The 22,192-nt window shown below is 31.6% G+C and overlaps 1 protein-coding gene across 1 annotated transcript in view; it reads left to right on the top strand.

Annotated features, from left to right (window-relative positions):
- The window catches only part of KIF21A (kinesin family member 21A), a 137,991-nt gene that overhangs the window by 81,624 nt on the left and 34,175 nt on the right, over positions 1-22,192 (top strand). The window contains exons 11-23 of the mRNA XM_023532407.1: positions 2,272-2,475; positions 12,263-12,353; positions 12,770-12,887; positions 13,270-13,458; positions 13,900-14,099; positions 15,190-15,297; positions 18,425-18,493; positions 18,589-18,803; positions 18,949-19,102; positions 19,618-19,812; positions 20,223-20,324; positions 21,018-21,183; positions 21,663-21,683. Of these exons, the coding sequence (XP_023388175.1) occupies positions 2,272-2,475; positions 12,263-12,353; positions 12,770-12,887; positions 13,270-13,458; positions 13,900-14,099; positions 15,190-15,297; positions 18,425-18,493; positions 18,589-18,803; positions 18,949-19,102; positions 19,618-19,812; positions 20,223-20,324; positions 21,018-21,183; positions 21,663-21,683 (1,832 nt within the window). The remainder of the gene's footprint in view (positions 1-2,271; positions 2,476-12,262; positions 12,354-12,769; positions 12,888-13,269; positions 13,459-13,899; positions 14,100-15,189; positions 15,298-18,424; positions 18,494-18,588; positions 18,804-18,948; positions 19,103-19,617; positions 19,813-20,222; positions 20,325-21,017; positions 21,184-21,662; positions 21,684-22,192) is intronic.

Genomic DNA, 22,192 nt, shown 5'->3' with positions numbered 1-22,192 from the left:
TATAAAATAATTAAAATCATTCATATTCCCACCATTCATGGAACTGATATTAACATATTGATATATCTCTTCAATATTTTTTCAGTTCATACTTTAGCAAAATTGACATTGGGGTGTATATATTGCTTTGCTATCTATTCTTTGAAATGGGACAAGATATAATGAGCATTTTTAATGTTATTAAATATTTTTCTAACATGATTTTTGCCTGGCATCATATAGTACTATCTTGTATTTGTAATTAATTTAACTAATCTCCTATACTACGTAATTGTATTTTTAGGTACTTTTTGATAAGAATATTTATTGTTGTTTTAAATTCATTGTTTCATTCATCCCTATAACAATCCTAGGGAAGTATATATTTTTCATCATCATTTGACAGAAAAACAGTAGAGGCTTTTAGAGACTAATGACCCATGATCCAGTGAGTGACAGAGCTGAGATGCAAGCCCTTAGTCTGCTTCTTCCCAAGGAAGTCTCTATACTTCCTTTAATGCCTCACTGCTTGGCCTCCTATTAAATGAAATGCAGGCTGAAACAAGTGGGTGGGTGGGTAAGTGGGAAAAGAGAGGGGAAGAGAGAAAGAGAGATATTATCTCTATAGCCCATACAAAAAGTGGGTTCTGGTAATGGAGCATGGGGTTTATAGAGGTAAGCCCTAGAGGTTTTAGCTCTTATCAGCATTAGGATTAAAGAAGCATTGAATATACCCCTATCAAGTGCAAACTTTTAAAATCAGGTAATGAAAAAACACAAATTGTTTGGTAATTAAATAAATGAGCCGATTAAAAGGTCATTATTCATAGTTAATTTATTATATTTCCATTTATTCTTAATGTTCTATTATGTACCCAGGCTTTGTGATATTGAAAATATAGAAAAGTGTAAATATTGACTTTATAATTAAGCTGAGTTTTTATACTTATGTTGCCCTCTTGATCAAAAAAAATGGCAGCATTATAGTCATTATTTTTTTAAAAATCATTTGAAGTCATTTAACCTAGAAGTTTGTAGACAGCAATTTAACTATTTAAAAATATTATAATTGTTGTTCTGCTCACATATGATACCAGATATATAATAAAATAATTTCATTAAAGAATATGTAGGACACCAACTTGAAATATATATTCACTGATTTATGTACACTGTCTCTGATTGATTTCAACTTTGTCATGAATAATTTTGGTAGACAATGAAAAAACACAGATCTGACTGTATCTTCTAGAGGTTAGTAGTTGCAAATAATCTAGCATGTTCCTCTGAAATATTGGAACTTATGGCAAAAGTACTTAGTAATACAGTTTTGAGGCAGAAGTAGGTAATATTTCTCGCTATGGACCTGTCTCAGTCACCCTTGCGCCAAACTGAATAGAAATATAGGGTTTAGAGGACTCTCTAAATCCGTTTCAGTCTCAAGTCTCCAGCCTCTTTTAGGATCTCGTCATTCTGTGTTTTTACATATTACTGACAGTACATACATTATTCTCCTGTCATCATTAGGACTGCTTGAGCAAACAAAAGAATGTTTTCAATTATCAAACACAGGTTTCCTTGGAGATACCATCTTTTCCCATGCCATGTTCAGGAGCCAAATGTCTCTCAGCCAGTGAGGGGCAAGTTCGACTAACTATTTCTTGCAAAGACTTGGAAATGCTACTATAGTATGATGAATGAGGAACTGAAAGGAAGGGAACCATGCTGCTTCTACATTTTAAGTTTAAATGATGGCTTTACAAAGAAAGGATAACTAGTGGCTAATGGCCAGAATGCAAGTAATCTAATTATTATTGGCACTTTTGCACACTAAGAATGTGATTTCAAATTTGTAATTATTTATTCAGAGAATTAAAAAATATCCTAAACATTAATGTTTGTGAACACATTTATTTGGAAAACCAAAAAAAAAAAACACCAAAATCTTCCTTGTAGCAATGTTGAAATACATTTTGGAAAACTTTTTAGCATGTGAAACAAATCATTTAAAAAGCCTCTTTATTCCTGGAGTGGTCAAATTTGCAGAGACAGGAAGATAGAATGGTGGCTGCTAGGGGCTGGGAGGAGAGGGGCATAAGGAGTTAGTATTTATTGCATACAGAGTTTCAGTTGGAGAAGATAGATGTTGTCAGTGGTTGCAACAACAGTGTCAGTGTGCTTAGTGCTGTAGAACCGTACTCTTAGAATGGTTAGGGTGATAAATTTTATGGGTGTTTTTTTTTTGCCACAATAAAAAATATTTCCTATTTAAATATATTTTTATTTCACTAGGGCAAAATTATTAGAAAGTGAAGCAGTGAATGAGAACCTTCGAAAAAACTTGACGAGAGCCACAGCAAGATCACCGTATTTCAGTGGATCATCATCTTTCTCTCCTACTGTACTATCCTCAGACAAAGAGACCATTGAAATTATAGATCTAGCAAAGAAAGACTTAGAGAAGCTGAAAAGGAAAGAAAAGAAGAAGAAAAAAAGGTAGTGTTATAAAATCACCGCTATATGAATCTTTATTTTCTTTTTAGGATATTTTAATTTGTGATTACAATGAATATACATAGTCTCATAAGTATATTAGTAAATGAAATGTCATTTAAGTTAGCTGACAATTACAGTTATGCTTTTAATGGTTTATTTCTGCTTTTATGTAAAAAAATAAGTTTAATTATAATATGGTAAAGAATTTTATTTAGGCTATGACAAAGTAAAATTAAAATTAGAAACTATTTTTTTATTTCTTCAAATACCTGCTTCTGCATTCCATTCATCTTTTCTGCAAAGCTTCCTGTACCATTACAACTCAATGTTTTTATTTTTTTCCCCATTTTCTAATGCAATTAAATAGTCTCATGGATAAATTCTAATTCATGTCTAGATTAGTTTAACTAAAGGCTAAACTAATCCATCAGACTGTCATTTAATATCATTTGGTCTCTTAAGTATTTTTTTGCAAGGCTTCTGATTCGATTATGTATAAGTTATTTATTATTTCAGGCTTTCTGAATCTTCCAACAAGGAATTACTCAGCTTTTCACCACTGTTCTAGGCTTTCTTTTCCTGGCATCCAGATAATATCTCCTCTTAAAATCAACAGGGTGAAAAGAAGAGGAGGAAAATAAAAATTTGACCACTTGTAATGTGCGAGTGGTTAAACACTCATAAATTCTTTAAATGTTTATATATTGATTCTATAGTGCAGTCAAATGACTAAGAATATATTTTTAACATGCCAGTCAAATTAATTTTAAGCATTTTTGGCTAGATATTCAAAAGGAGGCAAAGCTATCTTATTTGTCGAATGGCTTGTTGCAGGGGTGCACTTTGTAGAATTATTGACATTTAGTTTACCTGCTTTGTTTATTTAGAAATGTATTTAGGCAAGCAGGCATTCTTTCCTAGCAAAATCAGTTGGTCAAAGTTATTGGATATAAAATTCTTTATATTATTTCTGCTCTGTGTCCTTGAGTTAAAAAAGAATGAATAAAATAATTAAAACAAGGAGCTACACATGTATGGTTAGGAAGTATTGCAATTGAAATTGCATTCTTAAGATACTAATGTCTTAGTAGGTGTTTTTCATGGGTGGCTGATATGGCTGCTTTAAGAAATATATAATGATTTGCTCTTAGGGCAGTTAAAAATGAAATAATGATCATAGAATTATTGAAACTAGTGTGACCCAACATACTGCTTGAATGAAAATGAGATTATTGCATGTGGCTTATCATTTACTTGTAAAATCTAATTCTGTAGTTGGTCAAAAGTCAAATGTTATCATTTATTTTTAAAAGTTTGTGTTCATGAATAATAAGTATAATCAAGGATATATTTTTCAAGGCTATGAGCTGATTCTGCTCTTTCCTTTGAGTTAAATTTAGAGATGTGAGTTTATTCACCTGTCAAATATGAATAATGAAAAAAGATGGAGATCCCATTAGGAACCTAGACTGTTTTTGACATTCTTATAGTGATCATAGGTACTCCAAATTAATACCACTGATGCAGGTTATGTTTATGACAATACAGGGTTGTAAGCATTTTCACTAATAAAGTATTAAAGGAAAAAAAACCATTTTATTATTAAGATTTGTCTCTGCTGCTTTATCATGAAACTTGTAATTATTTTAAGGTAAAAAACTAAATAAGATAGCAGTTATTTCAAAGTAAAAAAACCATGACATTTCAGTGATTCTGGAGGATGTAATAATTAAGATAAAATAATAGCGTATTTAATACTAAGAAGAACTCAGAAAATGACTGGATTTAAACATAAAAATCCAAGTGAAAAAATTAAGTTATTTCCTAATAAAAAGTGATTTGAGATTTAAAAAAATTCTCAGAAAAAAACCACGCCAGTTAAGGTAAATTGAGAGATGTTACTTTAATCATCTGTGAAAAAAGTGGAAGATAGCTTAGAATGAGAAAAACAAATTAATACTTTTTAAAAATTAATAACTCCTATATGAAGGTTTAAAAATGCTTTATAAAGCATTTTCACATACATGCTATAGCATGTCTTTGTAAAACAAACCTATATAATGTAGTGTGAACCTAGAAAAATTATTTTATGAAACATAAACTCTATAACTGTAAAAGCCGTTAGAACCAGTTAGTGAATTTATATTACTGCATATATAAATTTTTAAAATTTAATAGAATTTTTCTTATCACACTTTTCAAACACTGTTATGGATTAAAAAATGAAAACCAATACTATTTTACTCAGCTTGATAAAGCATTTTATTTGTCAACAACTTTTCACTGTAGATTCCAACAACTTTTAGCTGTGCGTAATATAAATTCTTATTTTAAAAATGTAGATAAACTCTCATTTTAACTAAAAGGTTTGCTGCTACAGGTTGAAATAAATAATAAACAAAGAATTCCAGAGTGTTTAGAATGACAGCAGCTTCACTGAAGTTAGTGATTAGTTTTCCACAGGAAATTTTTGGGGCTGTAGTTTCTGTTCAGACATATTGATTCTGGTTGAGTTGTGTCATATGCCTCATATTTATTTATTTTACTTATCAGAGCAGGCATTGCAAAATTTGAGTAAGTTCAATTAAAATTTGTTTGGAACTTGGACTGACTTTTCTCTAGAAAGTGTTATAAATGCATAGCGTCCTGGTTTCCTAATTCACTCACAGAAAATAATTTTTACACATTTTATAGTGTGGTAAGAGCAATCCAAAAGGGAGTAGGAAAAAGCAAAAACAGGGAGGAAGAAACTTTCTTTCTTTTTCATCGGTGTAGCCAACCTTTGGAGAAAAAAATGTGAATTTCTGCCTCAGTCATTCTTTATTATTCTCATCTACTGACTCCTGTGTCCCCATGCTGCTTTGGTCCATTCCTCCCTTACACATGTAATTCTACCCTACTCCAAAGTACTCCCAATTTCAAAAGCATCTGCTTTCTTCTCTTATCTCCTTCAATTCAAACTGGGGAGCAAAGTCATCTGACTAAAGGAATTCATGCCGGTGGAAATGACTTGTAACCAATAAACTTCTTTTCTATGTTTGTAATTTTGAAAGAGGAAGCATTAATCCAAATACTAAAATTTTGAGCAGTAACCTCATAAAAAAAAAAAAATCAACTAATGTAGGATAGATTTTTAACCCCTTTCTGGCTGAAAGTTTCCAAAACCTGTCTGGTGTTTGACCTTTGGGTTCAGCTTCCTAAGCTGTTCTGATTATCATAGCTGCTTTCTTTCCTCTTCACTAAATCCACAAAATTTTTCGAAGCTCCATGTCTTTTAATTTACGTTTTCTATTGTTAGTATTTGGTTTTAGCGGCTACGAGGCCTCTGATATTCTAAGTATTGGTAGGAAGAACAACGACTAGGTAACTTTTTATGTCAGAGTGGCATTCGTGTTCAAGGAAGATGTCATAAGTCTTGTTTAAAGTTTCACCTGCTTCAGCATCTAAGTCTTTATCAAAGCTACAACCAATAGCTAATATGCTTGGTTTCAAGGTTGACTCTTCTACCTTTCTGTTGATCTGTAAAATAATCCATAGATGTAAATAGCAAGAAAATAAGAGAGAATAATTGAATAGACTATACTGCCTGTTTTTCAGTTACATAAATCAGTGATCCCCAACCTTTTTGGCACCAGGGACCAGTGCAGTGTTCCTATGAGAATCTAATGCCTGACGACCTGAGATGGAGTTGAGGTGGTGATGCTAGCGCTGGGAAGCGGCTGCAAATACAGATGAAGCTTCCCTTGCTCACCCACTGCTCACCTCCTGCTGTGTGGCCTAGTTCCTAATTGGTCATGGACCAGTACCAGTCCATGGCTCCGCGGTTGTGGATCCCTGAAAATGTTAGAATGGGTAGCAAGATTTGTGCCTGCCTCTCTGTCCCCTCCTCCTGTCCTGTAGAAGAAGCATTGTAATGGTACTAAATGAACTAAAAACTGAACTCCTTTAAATTATAGAGAAGCGTCAGATTATTAGTTTATTTCCCTGCCCCTCTACTGTCTTTTTGAATTATTGATTGCAATGATTTTTTAAAAAGCAATTGGGAAGGCATCTAAAGTTTATCTTCCAATTAGCTCATATCATCCATACATTTCAATATGACTCTTTTGTGTAAGGTAAACAAAAATTCTTCATATTCAAAGTAGAAAATCTGGGCTTTTTGCCAATGAACCATATCTTCTGAGCCATTGTAGCTCATTATCATCAGTATATGCCAAGATTAGAAATAAAGTATTTTTGCGTGTATATGGATAAAGAAAATTTACTATTCACACATTAATCCCCATATTTTTGGATATCTAGCTTTAAATGACTTGCATTATAAAAAACTTCACTCATTCATCAGACTGCATTATTATTTGTATTTAATGGTATCAAATTGAAATCTAGAAACACAGATTTCTTAGGCAATGGCTTTGCTTTCCTTTTTCTAGCCATAAGACTAGATGTTTCGATCCCTGGTAAATATCACTCTGTATAGACTTTTTTCTCAAAAAGATCGCTAGTCTCTTCTTGTAATAGCAGTACAAGTAAAAGTTGATTGTGAAAAATAATCACAGCCAACAAACAAAAATCATATGGGAGCATACATGTTATAAAATTAAAATGAGAACTGGCTTGATAAAATAATTCTTTACCTCAGCCTCAATTTCATTTTAAAATATTGATTATTCTGATAAATATTTTTGAAATTCTGAGCAGAAGGGGCTGTTTCAAGATTGCTATATGCTTATTCAGAGTCTAGCACATCTATCTTTTTGTCTACATGACAAGTATTGGTATTCAGTACATTCCATTGAGTACAGATGCCCAATTCTGCATATTTGGTATTCTTTAAGTTATATTTCAAAGTCTTTAAGTACATATTGATAGTTTTTAAAATACTTTTCAGATTGAAAAATAATCTTACTAATGGAAAGTACTACATTTCTCATTTTATTGCCACCTTTGCCTTAGATGTCCTTTTGGTAGGTAGTTTTAATAACTAGTACAGTGATATTATCAGATTTTAACTTTCAATTAATAAAATTACATTTTACTGATATCATAACCATATTCATTTGACCATAATACATTTCATGTATAATTTTGAAATAGGATTTTTTTTTTTAGATTAGTGATGTTCAGATGTATATTAAAATAGAAAACGAGTTTTAAAAGTAGTATCCTAGTATGTACTATTAATGATATTTTCGTATTATGGTATAAAGGCATTACTTTTTGAAGTTCTTTTAATGATGCCATAAAAAGGTTTTCTGCAAAAGTTTAAAAGGCATAGGGTGTCACTAAAAGTGTGCCTTTGGGGGAAGCTAAGAAAATTGATCCATTTTAGATTAAAAAAAAGCAGTGGTATCCAAACATTCCTACTATTTATATAAATTGAGACTTTATATTTTATTGCTAAGTAATTTCAACTGATAGTCTATATAGTCTTCTTAGATATAATGCTGCTTGTTTTTCTACTTACTTTTTATTCATACAAAATGTATTGCCTTTTTACTGTGTATTGTCCTTTGATAATATCTTTTAAAATTTATTTTAAAGTCTTCAAGCTCATGTATCATTTTTACCTTCTTATCACTCTCGCTTTTTACTGTCTGGTTTGTCCTTCATTGGCTTGGCCTTCCAATACTGTGCCTCGTGATTTTGAAGGCTACAGAAACTTGAGGAAAGCAATCGAGAAGAAAGAAGGTTGGAATATTTCCCAGGTTTTTTTTTATTAAAATGTCATTTAAATACTTAGTTGCCATTCAAAAGAAAATGTGTTGTAGAATTATAGATTGTTTCAGATTAGATTAGCTTGGTGCTCCTAAAAGTAATGCTGATTTTGTAAAATTAACAAAAGCACTATATTTTTAAAAACTACATTTTAAGAATAAAAACCTAGTTACATGAATTAAAATTCAGGCAATTCGTGAGATTTCAGAGTAAACTATCATAATTATGAAGGCCAAAAATTTTTATGCCAAAAATTACCCCCAAAACCCACCATTTGACTTTCAGAATGTATCTTTCAGAAACTTGTGAGCAGATTGGAAATTATTAGTTGGGTGGGAATAGCAGCCCATGCTAAGTCACGGGTGGGCTCTTTTTCTTCTCTTCCTTATTTAGTGTAATCTTTATTGGAAAACAACATTAAAATGGCAACAAAACAAAATGAAACTGTGGCCTTACTTCAGATAAGATTTACAAAGCATTCTTAAGGTCGAATTAGAAAAACAAGTGTTGCTTTCAAAATGTATTTTGAAAATCAAAAACAAGATATCTCTTTTTTTTATTTGATATTTGAGCAAAATTTAGAAGCACATTTCTCTCTATGATAAACATTTACATTTTTCTTATTGAAAATTATGGTTATTTCAACCAGGATCAATTAGTTTTTTTTACTTATCAGAACTTCTCTTTATAGACTTTTCTAAATAAATTTCCAGGTTATATCGTCAAAATGATTAAGAAAATAAAACTTAATAATATTTAAGTATTTTAATAATATTTAAGTATTTTGGAAGCCCTACTTTAGAAATTTCATCTCTTACTTAAAGTAAGCCTTTTGAGGATGTTTACTATGCAACAATTAGTTAAATGATAGCTTACTTTAAATATGAAAGCTTAAAAATTATAACTTCTTGAAATTATTTAGTAATTTACATTTTATAGTGATATCATACATATTATTTAGTATTCTAAAGTTTCTATAATTCTATTCTACAATTCTGTAACTTATTTAAAATGTTCTATAATTATAATGTAATTTGAATTGTCAAAAAGTCACAATAAAACTCATCTAATTAGTATATGTTTAAGATATTATGTTTATCATTGGAATTAAATTAAGGGCTTAAAATGTGAAATTTCTTTTAGTTTGAAAGGTCAAAATAAGGTACATAAATTAAAGTAGTGTTTGAAAGCATTTTCCCACTATAAAATAGTCAGGTCCTTTAAATGTACTCAGTGGATAGTTTGCATCCAACTTTTACATCATCCCTGAAGGATAGCAAAAGCAGAACAGTTTGATGATCTAGGATGGTTTTTCAGATGTGAATGGGCTTGCAAATCACCTGGGGAGTTTGTTAAGATGAAGATTCTGATTCAGTAAGACTGAGGTGGAGCCTTAGATTGTATATATCTAAAAGGCTCCTGGATGACGCAGATGCTTTCCTGTGTGTGGATTGAATTTTGAGTGCATGATTCTAGAATAGTGGCCCGGGAGCCACAACATCTGGTTTTAATTCCCTTGAGTGGATTAACTTCCTCAGGCCACAGTTTCTTTTTTGGTTGTCAACAAAAATGTTGATATTTGTTGTCAATTGTTAAAGGGGTTAAACCATATGATCACTAGTGTTCCAGCTCCAAGATTCTGATTCTATGTAAAGTGCAAACTTAAATATCTTTCATTGCTGTTTAGGCAGTTATTGTAGGTATCAGTGTGCCTCAGTTTATTGAAGAAAACTTGAGTATTTGAGGTACAATAATGATAAAGTATCAACTTGTATTTTAAAAGCTTAAACCTTAGTGATTTTTAAAGGTAAATTAACAATGTAAAGTTACAACTGTTAATTTTTCTTCATCAGAATTGGCATAAACAGCTACAATATATGAGTTAACTTTATATGAAGTGAAAAGTAACATCTGTTAAGCTGGATACTGGAGGGAGTAGGAGGGTGCGTTGGGTCAAGTGTTTGGAATAAAGTGATTGTATGGCTATAAACCTGAGTAAAAGGGAATTGGGGTTGGAACTGGAAGTAATGAAGGAACCAACAGTAACAAAAAATTGTAAGATGCAACAGTTGCAAGTGAGGAAGGGAGACTGAATAGGGGAGAGGCTAGGGAATGCTGATGGGAGGTATCTTTCCAAACAAATTCTCTTTTCCTAGCCTTTAACCTTAGTCCTAAATCTCAAGTATAGCTCTGTTTGAGTAAATGGAACTGGCCTTTCAATGGGATGATTAGAAGAAAGGGAATGTCTTTCTAGATTCCAGTTTGAACTGCATGATGGTGTAAAATTACCAGTGCTACTATAGTAAAAGTGATGTAAGAGAGGTGGTCAGTATGTTCAGCATTTTTCTCTGACAAAATGATTTAACAACATTCATGGAACCCTGTTATTTACTTAATTCCTTTCCGGTTAAGATTATTTTATTGATATTCCTACTGGTAGTTGCTTCTCACTCTAGAGATATGCTGTCTTCTGTGCATCTTTATGTATCTTTCAATAGGTGCCATTAAACTGTAATATAATTAGTGAGCGAGTCACATAGCCAGAGATGCCAAACAGAGCTGCTCATGTGCAGTCATAGGGATTGATATATTTATCAAATAGTTACTGCACATTTATCATGCACATCCTCTGAGTGCTGGCGGTATAATGCTGAGTCGAACACACATGATCCCTGCTCTCATGAGGCTTACAGACTAGTGGGGAAGACAGAAATTAAAGAGACAATCCATAAAGAAATACAAATTAAGAACTCTGAAAAGCATATATAAAGGAAAAGTATAATTCATCTAGTTCTGAGTACAAAAATATTCATGAGAATTGAGACCTAGAGTTAAACATTAGAGTTTAATAATAATAACAGAGCCTAAGTAAAATTAAATTTTTAGTCTAGAAGCTAAAAATAAATCCATGTATTAGGGCAATTATTTAATGTAGCAGAATATCTGAAAGAAATGATAGATGCTATAAAGTTATTCTGATAAAGTTTTTAAACTCGGTCTAGGGGGAATTTTATTTAGAGACTATTAGCTTATCAGAGTATACTTTTTATTCTTAATAATTTAAAAAATGTTACTATAGGACAAGAAGAAATCTATTACATGTAGATTCATTTAAAGTTCACTTTCTTAATATTACTTAGCTGATTAAATGTATAAGTCTAGAAAACAGAGGTATAACTTTTGAACATCATTGATTATGGCTTCTAAACCCCTAAAAGATCTAAAGTGATTTAGGTGTGAAAATCTTTGTCACTATAGATTCTTCTGTCTTCTTCTCAGGGCCACCAGGGCTGAATTAGTTTAGCTATACCCATTGACTGACATCAGTGTGCAGTCAGGGCTGTTAATACTACATTACTGAAGAGGAGGCTTCTATTTGTATGGAGAATCTTGTGGCAGACCCTGGAATTCCTATTCCATTACAGGTCAGGACAGGCTGAACTTCAGACAGTTTTGGTGTACAAAGATCCATTTCTGTGAGAACATTTTGGGAAACAGACTTTGTTGTAGATATGGCCTAGGAAGAAAGAGCCTGTGTAATTACCAGAGAAAACCTGAACACTGATGGATGTAGCCAGTGTAGGCATATTTACTGTGGGCAGATTTGTCCTGGATCTTCAAATTTATTTTTAAATGTATTAGGCATCAATAAAAATGTAGTTTCTATATCTTTGTTTTTAGATGAGGAAAGTTTTATATATTCAGATGAGAAAACAAAAGTATTTGTTTTGATTTTCTTGGATTTTAAATTGCCTACATTCTAGTTAATTGGCTGTTACTGTGTGACTAGTTCTTAGCTGTCTTATCAGGTCTCATGCTCCAGGGTATAATCTATTCCTCAGTGTTTCTGGAAAATAAGTTTTCCTCCAATAATATAAATCACTATACTGTTGGTTGAATAGCAATTTCTGTTTTCCTCTGAAGCATCAGACGTGATAACTTTGCTCAGATAATCAACTCTTCTATTTGTTTTCCCAAGTAATTAATGGTTTTTAAAAATCCGAAAGAAAAATGTGAACCATTATTGTCTCTACTTTAATACCATACCCTTTTCTTTCTTCTTTTTAAGTGTGGCTGGTAAAGAAGACAATACAGACACTGACCAAGAGAAGAAAGAAGAAAAGGGTATTTCAGAAAGAGAAAACAATGAATTGGAAGTGGTAAGTAAGAAAGAATGAACTTGTAAATTTTAGTCCCTGGATTAGTTTGTTCTTGGTTGCTGATAACTTCAATGTAGAAAAGAGGAATGATTATCATTCATCAATCCATTTTAAATAGTTTTCTTGAAGACCTCCTTTGTTTAGAAATGTGAACTATAGAATATTGGCAACTCTCATTCTTGTGCATTGTGAAAGCATTGTGTTTAGGGGAGATAGAATACTATGAGAGATGAAGTACTCTTTGATTTAAGACAAAATTATTATGTAATAACCTTAAAATTATAGAATGATTTTTGAACTGATGAAGAGTGAAATGTTTGTGCTTTTGTACTTTGTACTCTAGCAGTGTCTCTTAATGAGGTAATGAGTTTGCTTTGCCAATACTGTACTATTAATGGTCACAAACCACACTTTAGGAAGAAAGTCAAGAAGTAAGTGATCATGAGGATGAGGAAGAAGAGGAGGAGGAAGAAGAAGATGACATTGAAGGAGGTGAAAGCTCTGATGAATCAGATTCTGAATCAGATGAAAAAGGTACTGGCCTTTTACTACAAGGATGAAAATTCATTTTGGGAACTCATTTAAAACATAATGGAAAACTTAACAGTCACCATTTCATCTTGATGAAGTAGCTTTTATAACTGCTACTGCCTTTGAAGGCTGATGTTTGTTCCTTTATTGTATTTAGTTGTCATGTGATTTCCATTCTTATTTAAGTACAAATAGTATCTGTTGTCCCTGATCAGTGTGAACACTATCTTGTTCATCTTTTTTTAGTTTATGGTTTATCCAGAAGATTTTTTTTTCTAGCTGCTAAGTGAATACTTAGATATATATAGGTGATGATTTTCACATTTTTCCTTGAAAGCTAGAATTACAATATGCCAGTATTTTTATTTTCTTCTTTTATAAATAGCCAATTATCAAGCAGACTTAGCAAATATTACTTGTGAAATTGCAATCAAGCAAAAGCTGATCGATGAACTAGAAAACAGCCAGAAAAGACTGCAGACACTGAAAAAGCAGTATGAAGAAAAGCTAATGATGTTGCAACATAAAATTCGGGATACTCAGCTCGAAAGAGACCAGGTGCTTCAAAACTTAGGTAAGAATTCTATTTAATTCAAATTAAAGTTCAAAATAAATTGTTAAAATGCATTTTTATTACTTCTTCCTATAGCAGGAAAGAAGTTATGCTAGAAGCCACGTTAAATGTGAATTTGTGTCATTATGTTAAATATTATTTTGTTCTTTCATTCTGGTACCTGTCTAGGCTATTTAATTATTTTGTCCTGAGTTGTGGTAAATTGTTTTAACGTTTTGATTTATGCTAGAATTGTGTTTTAAATCTAAAAAAACTTCGATAATTGTTTAACAAGTTTAGAGTAGATAATAAAAGAGAAAGTGATTCAAAGACACTCTGACCTTCTGAGGTTTGTGTTTGGGAGGTAGTTCTTCTCTAAGGTCATGAGTTGTAATCTATGAAATAAAAATCTGTATCTCACAAAAACAAATACAAATATCCTCACCCCCTTTGATCATTTAGGCTCAGTGGAATCTTACTCAGAAGAAAAGGCAAAAAAAGTTAGGTCTGAATATGAAAAGAAACTCCAAGCCATGAATAAAGAACTACAGAGACTTCAGACAGCTCAAAAAGAACATGCAAGGTTGCTTAAAAATCAGTCTCAGTATGAAAAGCAATTGAAGAAATTGCAGCAGGATGTGATGGAAATGAAAAAAACAAAGGTATTGATTGTATTTTCCATTAAAGTCTGATCTTGAAGATGCTTATGTCATTTGGGACCAAAAAAAAATTATTGTGGTTCTTTCCATATTCAATAAAAAGTAACCCAGTCTTACAAATGATGTGCTTCCTTTGGACAATTAGAAGTTGTTTCTTATAGTCATTCATTATCAAAGCTTTTCTTCAGAGTAGCTGAAAATTATGTAGTCAACAGGGGTTCTCAGACTTTGATGGATATTACTCCTGTTAAAACTCTTACACAAGGTTAACAAAAGTATAAACTATTTCAAGCATGCAGAAAAAGCATAGATAATTACATAATGAACACTATATCTACTATCTAGTTTAAGATATTAAACATTACAGATGTACATAAAGCCTCTTATGTATTTTTTCAGGATCATATTTCTTTTTCCTTGAGAGGTAATAACTATCTTGAATTTGGTGTTTATCATTCCAATGTGTTTTCTTCCCTTGACCGAAGGAAGTATGTGAATCTTGATTTTTTTAATCTGTTTTTATTATAGAATCAATTATTCTTAACATTTAGTATGAAAATCAATTTTGCTTCTTTAAAAAAGCAAATGTGGAAATGATTTAGGAAGTAGATTATTACGTTGTATATTTGCTGTTGACTACAACAGTAACTTTAATTATTAGGCACTTACTATATGCTAGGCACTGTTACAGGCACTGCACAGGTAATAGCTCTTTGAATTTTCATAATAGTACAATGCCATAGGACTATTATCTCCATTTTCTAGAGAAAACCAAAGCTGAGAGAGATTAAATAACTTGTTCAAGGTCACAAAGCTACTGGTAATCAGTACCAAGAATTCATTCAAGTTATAGAACAACTGAATATTGAATATAAAAAGCATAGAGCACTAAGCAGTTTGATAGACATATTAGAAGTACATTAGAAGTAGAAGTGTATTAATCCCACAAAAATAAGAATTGACCATTTAAAATGTGCAGCAAAAAACATGTTTCCATGTTAAATATTCCTAGAACTTACTTCTATACATGTGGTTTATTTAATGAATGTTGTGATAGGGTAATTCCAATAGATGTATTTACCTAATTTTTTAGGTTCGCCTAATGAAACAAATGAAAGAAGAACAAGAAAAAGCTAGATTGACAGAGTCTAGAAGAAACAGAGAGATTGCTCAATTGAAAAAAGATCAACGTAAACGAGATGTGAGTGGACTTTACCTCTCAGTTGTATACAAATATGGTACATTAAATTAGGTTGTTTAATAAATAAGAGAAAAATTTCTGATAACTATAACTATTAAAGACAGGCTAAGGGCAATAATAAGCATTAAGTTTATAATAAGGTGTTTATTACAGTATGTGGGTTATAGTGAATAAATGTAAAAGTTTATGAAAAATACTATAGTATTGTAAATTTTATTGAAGACTTACTTCCTAGGTGATGAGGTTGAAGAAAAAAGGCAAAGAACAACCGATTATCTCTAGAGAGATTAAGGAACCACTTGCAGTGTTGTATAAGACAGAGGTTGTAGGCTGATTCCAAAGAAAGTTTCATCACTAGGATTCTTAGAAATGTTCGTGGGGTAGTAACCGGGCTTCTCTGAAAGAGGCTTTACTAAGAGCTACAACAATTTTTGTATTCTGTGACTCAAGAATTTCACTTCTATGAACTAAGACTAAGAAAATAATCTAAAATAAGAAAAATTGCTGTGGTAAAATCTTCACTTTAGGATTATTTGTAGTAGTGAAAAAGGTAAAAACAATCAACGTGAGAGTAAGGGGAATGATTAACAAATTATAATCCGTCTCATTTAATCAGTTGTTATTTATACACTAAAAACTAGGATTTGAAAATTGCACAGTAAAATGAAAAATGTCTAATGATTTAACATTAAGGGTAAAGTAGCATTTCATATATACATGCTTGATTAAAATGAGGGACAAATTTGAAGGATATATCCCAACATGCTAACTGCAGTTGTGTTAGGGTTATAGGTTATATTGATTTGGTTTTTCTTCTTTCCAAATTTTTGGCAACATTGTTAATTTCATTTATGATTTTTTTTCCTAAAAGAAGAGGTCATCCTTATTGGGGAGATCACTTCATAGGTGATATAAATGTCTAACCACTATGCTGTACACCTGAAATTAATACAGTATTGAATGTCAAATGAAATTGAAAAAAAAAAAAAAAGAGGTCATTACTTTCTTTTTTCCATTGTTGGTTAGGTTTCAGCCTTTGTTCTTTTTATCTTGCTCAACTTTTTCTAAATACTCCCTGGAGAAAACATGAGCATAAAGCATATTTTAGAAAATAGAAATCTACCCTGGGCGGTAAAGAAACAACTTTAAAGAGACAGAAAAGAGAGAGTAATGAGGTAGAAAAGTAGATATTTTAGCCAGAAGCCTCCCATATTTAATTTTTTCCCCAGCATATCATTGTATTTTAAAGATCAATGAATTTTGTCACTTTTAATTCCCTAACATTTTAGATCTTGTTTATACCATGTTCTTACTGAAATCAAATAGAAATTTGTTTTAACATTTCGCATATTTTTATCTGCTGTTTTTTAAAAAATTGAGATATAATTAACCTACTGTAAAATTTACTTTTTAAACTGTACAATTCAAGTTTTCAGTATATTCACAAAATTGTGCAACAATTACTACTGTTCAATTCCAGAACATTTTTATCGCTCCAAAAGGAAGCACTGTACCCATTAGCAGTCACTCACCATTCTTTCTTCTCCCTGACCTCTGGCAGCCACTAATTTATTTTCTCTCTGTATATATTTGCCTCTTCTGGACATTTCATATAAGTGGAATCATTAAATATGTAGCCTTTTGTGTTTGGCTTCTTTCATTTAGCATATCGTTCTCAAAGTTCATCCATGTTCATTGCTTTTATGGCTATACGAATAGAGCACATCTGTTTATTTCTCAGTTGATAGACATTTGAGTTATTTTCACTTTTTGGCTATTTATTTTGTTTTTAATGAAAACTTTTGAATGACAGGAACATTTTCCTTACATTGTATGCTACTTGTTTATTAATTACTAATTTATATGAGATAGATCACTATTGAACAATTATCTGTTGAGATGGAACTTTTGAATTTTATTTGCAACATATAAGCATATATGATATATAACACTGTGTTATAAAGATATGAAGCTGGCTAATATTTGGACTCCTTTTTTTTATTTGTTGCTTTTCATGCATATCAACCTCTTTTCTAAATTGTTTCTTGTCACGTTCATCTTTGAATCATTAGAGAAAGAAGTACATTGTATACTATTAAAAAATATGAATAAGCTTGAGATTTGACTTTTAATAGGAAGAAATTTAATGTAGTAACAAGTTTTAAACTATATATTATTTTAATTTTTGGTAGTTTATTTATTTAAAAAGATTTATTTACTTTGCATCTATGTTAATCATGATTACAGGCAATGAAGATATGGTAGTGATAAAATAGAATCCTTTTCTCTAAGAATTCTCATCTGATGAGATAGGAACATGCATAAACATGAAATGAATGACCTGTTTGAATTGGGGGTACAAATATGAGGGGTTATTTGTTATATTAGAGAATTTAAGTCCTCGAAGAAATATCTGTGATCAAGTCCAATTTCTAAACTTTGTCCAAGATCACAGAGTTGAATAAATGACAGAACCAGAACTAGGATCTATTTTCAGTACAAAATTCTTTCCAAATTAGAGCCTTATAAAATGGCTTAAAGTAATTCATAATTAATTGTCTTTATCATATAGAGTACCTAGAAATAAATTGGTAACCAGTACTCACATGTTTTATTATTCATTTACTTTACCTAACATCATAACATTTCTAAAGTTATCAAAAAATTCAATACAATTAATATATGACCTCTCCATATTTAAAACAGAGTTTATAATTACTATATATATTGTAAAATGCCTCTGTTGAAAAGAATCTAAGCTGTGTTTCTTCCTGTTCATGCCTGAGCCAGCAAAACAAAATGTCTAACAAAAATAAGATGAGATAATATTTGTAAAGCACTTAGAAAAGTACTTGAATACAGTAAGCCCTCTATGAGTGTTTGTTAAATAAAAGTATATGTCACAGAGACAACTTTATTTTTCAGAGAGATATAGCTATATCAATATGCATTTGTGTTTACTTGAATAAAATATATCCCTAATAATGGATGCAAGGTTGTTGTTAGCTCAGATTCTGCTAAGAATTCTTATAGTTCCCAGCGGGAATGAGGAAATATGTTAATGTAGGAGTAGGAAATGCTGTGTCTTTCAGTTTTCTATTCTAATTTATTCAATATTATTTTATAGCATCAACTTAGACTTCTGGAAGCCCAAAAAAGAAACCAAGAAGTGGTTCTTCGTCGTAAAACCGAAGAGGCAAGTTGTCCATTTGGAGGAAACATTCTGGCTTTGAGATAAATAACGTATATGTATAGACTAAGAAAATGAGTCAGTCTCTGTTCCTATTTCAGGTTACAGCTCTACGTCGGCAAGTAAGGCCCATGTCAGATAAAGTGGCTGGGAAAGTCACTCGGAAGCTGAGCTCATCTGATACCCCCGTGCAGGACACAGGTTCCAGTGCAGCTGCTGTAGAAGCAGATACATCAAGGGCAGGGGCCCAGCAGAAGATGAGAATTCCTGTAGCAAGAGTCCAGGCCTTACCAACGCCCACAACAAATGGAACCAGGTCAACATGATTCTTCTCTTTCTCCCGACATGTTTGTAGCATTATTACTGATGTTGGACTTAATGAAAAACAGCACATTGTTTGCTCGTATGTAATCAAATAAGCACATAAGTAATTATATTTGTCTGTTTTTATATAATTATAGAAAAAAATATCAGAGAAAAGGATTGACTGGCCGAGTGTTTACCTCCAAGGCAGCTCGCATGAAGTGGCAACTTCTTGAGCGCAGAGTCACAGATATCATCATGCAGAAAATGACTATTTCCAATATGGAGGCTGATATGAATAGACTACTCAAGGTGTGGAAAATAAAAAGTAGATATGTTCTTCCTTAGCTGACTGTTAATTCTAGTTTTTCAAACATGTTCTCTGGTTAGATTTAATACTAATCAAGTTTCATTTAGGTGAGTTTTGATTGCATTGTGTATGAGTAGATGAACATCAACTTTTTAAAGTTGTGGTAAAAACAGATAACACGAAGTATACCATTTTAACAAATTTTTAAGTGCACAATACAGTATTGTTACTATAGGCACAATGTTGTGCAGCAGACCTCTGGGACTTACTCATCTGGCACAAATGAAATGTTGTACCCATTGAAGAGCAACTCCCCACTTACCCCTGACCCCAGCCCCTGGCAATCACCATTCTACCTACTGCTTCTATGAGTTTGACTATTTTAGATAACTCATATAAGGGGAATCCTTAAGTATTTGTCTTTCTGTGACTCGCTTATTTTACATTATTTTAATGTAATGTTCTCAAGGTCTTGGATGAACATCATTTCTTAAAATCCAACCTATTTTCTCATTAGCAACGAGAAGAACTCACAAAAAGACGAGAAAAACTTTCAAAAAGAAGGGAAAAGATCATCAAGGAGAATGGAGAGGGAGATAAAAATGTGGTCAACATCAATGAGGAGATGGAGTCATTAACTGCTAATATAGATTACATCAATGACAGTATTTCCGATTGTCAAGCCAACATCATGCAGATGGAAGAAGCAAAGGTTTGTAATTTAAAAAAATGTTTAATGAAATGGCTTAACAAAAAGTGTTTTTTTAATTATTAAAAGCATTTTGAATTTTTATATGTAGGGATATTCTATTTATTGGTTTAATATGATTCTTAGGTTTTGCATGTGTACCACTACTTGCCCAATCTCCAGATTTCTCTGCTGATTTTGTGATGTTATTCATTGTTTGTAAAACAATGAATTCTTAACTGCTAAAATGTGTCTTATCTTTTCAACTAGACTGTATGTTTCTTAGGATAGGGATCATATTTTACACTATTCTGAGAAGTCTCATTAGCTAACGCAGTACTACCAAATAAATACATGAAACAACAAGCTTTTGCTTTCTGTTTAAATATAGTTAGCTCAAAGTAATGTCACGTCATATTGCTGATTTGATGTAGGAAGAAGGAGAAACACTGGATGTCACTGCAGTCATTAATGCTTGCACGCTTACAGAAGCCCGATACCTGCTAGATCACTTCCTGTCAATGGGCATAAATAAGGTAAGATCTGACTGCACTATGATTGAAAAAAGTAAGTTTTGATTAATTCATTTTAGTTTTATCTTTTTCTAATGACCTGTTCTTTTGTAATGAGGAAGACGATTCTTTTTAATTAGAAAGTATTCTTTTTACCTTTTTTTAAAGTTAAGAAAAGTCAGCAATATTTAGATCAATTCCATTAGTTTGTCATCTATTGTGTTTGTGTATTAGAACAGATAAACAACTTAAAGAAGAAATATTCCTTCTTTTACTTTAACAAAGGAAAAATTAAAAGAAAATCACAGGTTGCAAACATATATGGTATCATAACTTTGGTTTAATACTGATTCTTTACAGATAAAAAAAAAAAAATTTAGTCTCCCTAAACGTTGTAGGTGATAATGATTTCTGACTCACTTTTTTTCTCATGTCAGGGTTGTGCCTAGACCCTTTATGTTATGTTCTCTTAACTTATTCTTCTCAAGTAGGTATTATTCATATTCTGTATATGAGGAAACTGAGAATCAGGAAGATAAGGTAACTTGCTCAAGCTCACCAAGCTCGTTAAGTGGAGGAACTCAGATGAATCAAGATCTGATGTCAAAATCCATATATGATGTGCATTTGCTGTTTAATGCAGATCTTTGTGTGGTAGATTCTATTTTATATGTATGACCTAAGATAATTTTATTTATATTTTTGGTGTTGTTTCAGGGTCTTCAGGCCGCCCAGAAAGAGGCTCAAATTAAAGTACTCGAAGGTCGCCTTAAACAAACTGAAATAACCAGTGCTACACAAAACCAGCTCTTATTCCATATGTTAAAGGAGAAAGCAGAATTAAACCCTGAGCTAGATGCTTTACTAGGCCATGCTTTACAAGGTAATTGGGACAAAATTTTAGTTAAATGAATTGCATGGTAGCTTTGTTCTTTGAGTATGCTGTGCTATAACTCTTTCTCCTATAGTTTGACTGAATAGATGCTATATTTACTTATGCTTTTATTAATTATTTCTTCTCTAATTTGCATGTATAAATTTTGGGAGATGTAATTATTGTCATTCCAAGAAATGATTACCAATTTTAAAAGGCTTATTTAACCTTATTAAGCAATTAGGTTTTATGGATAAAGAAGATCAAGTTTCTGAATTGGTTATTTAAATTATTGATAATATTAACCAAGTGTCATTACTTTGCATATCTAACTGCCTTAAAAATAAATTTATAAGTTTTTCTTATGGCATCTATTCTACACATCTTATAAATGGTACATAATCTTGTTTTATGTGGGAGTTCTTAACATTGGATCTGTTTTGATTGGAGTATTGCTTTTTGTTTCCTTTTTGCTGTTATTTACACAGATCTAGATAGCGTACCATTAGGTAAGTATGTTTAGCTTTCTGTGTACCCTACGGCTGCATGAATTACTAATTGTTCATGTACACTAATTGCGGTACATCTTATTTTTTAAATTTTTATTGGCAACCGCTGGGTTTTGCATGATATGTTTTGAAATGTACCCATGATCACAAACATACTAAGTCTTTTGTCTTCCTTATACATTCCTGATTTTAAAATTCTTAGATGTTTAAAGAAGTATGCTTTATTTGAACTCCAATTGTGGCTCTAGTTTCATAAGCCCTTCTTTCTCTATCTTATAGGAAAAAAAAGGAGCATATATTTCTTTTTAATATTTAAACATATCTCTTAACTTATATCTGTTGTTTTAACCTCATAAATAACTTTCTTTGGTATATATCTTTGGTCTGTATTTGTCTTTGGTATATATTTCCTAGATTCTCAACTATTCTCCATTTTTGTAAAATTAAACACATATATTTTAATGCTATAAATTGAATAAAACTATCCAAGGGATTTTATATGAACAGAT

Source organism: Pteropus vampyrus, unplaced genomic scaffold (genome assembly GCF_000151845.1).
Source record: "Pteropus vampyrus isolate Shadow unplaced genomic scaffold, Pvam_2.0 Scaffold82, whole genome shotgun sequence".
Classification (NCBI taxonomy): Eukaryota; Metazoa; Chordata; class Mammalia; order Chiroptera; family Pteropodidae; genus Pteropus; species Pteropus vampyrus.
Note: the sequence above shows the minus strand (reverse complement) of the source record. Positions and strands in the feature narration are given on the sequence as shown.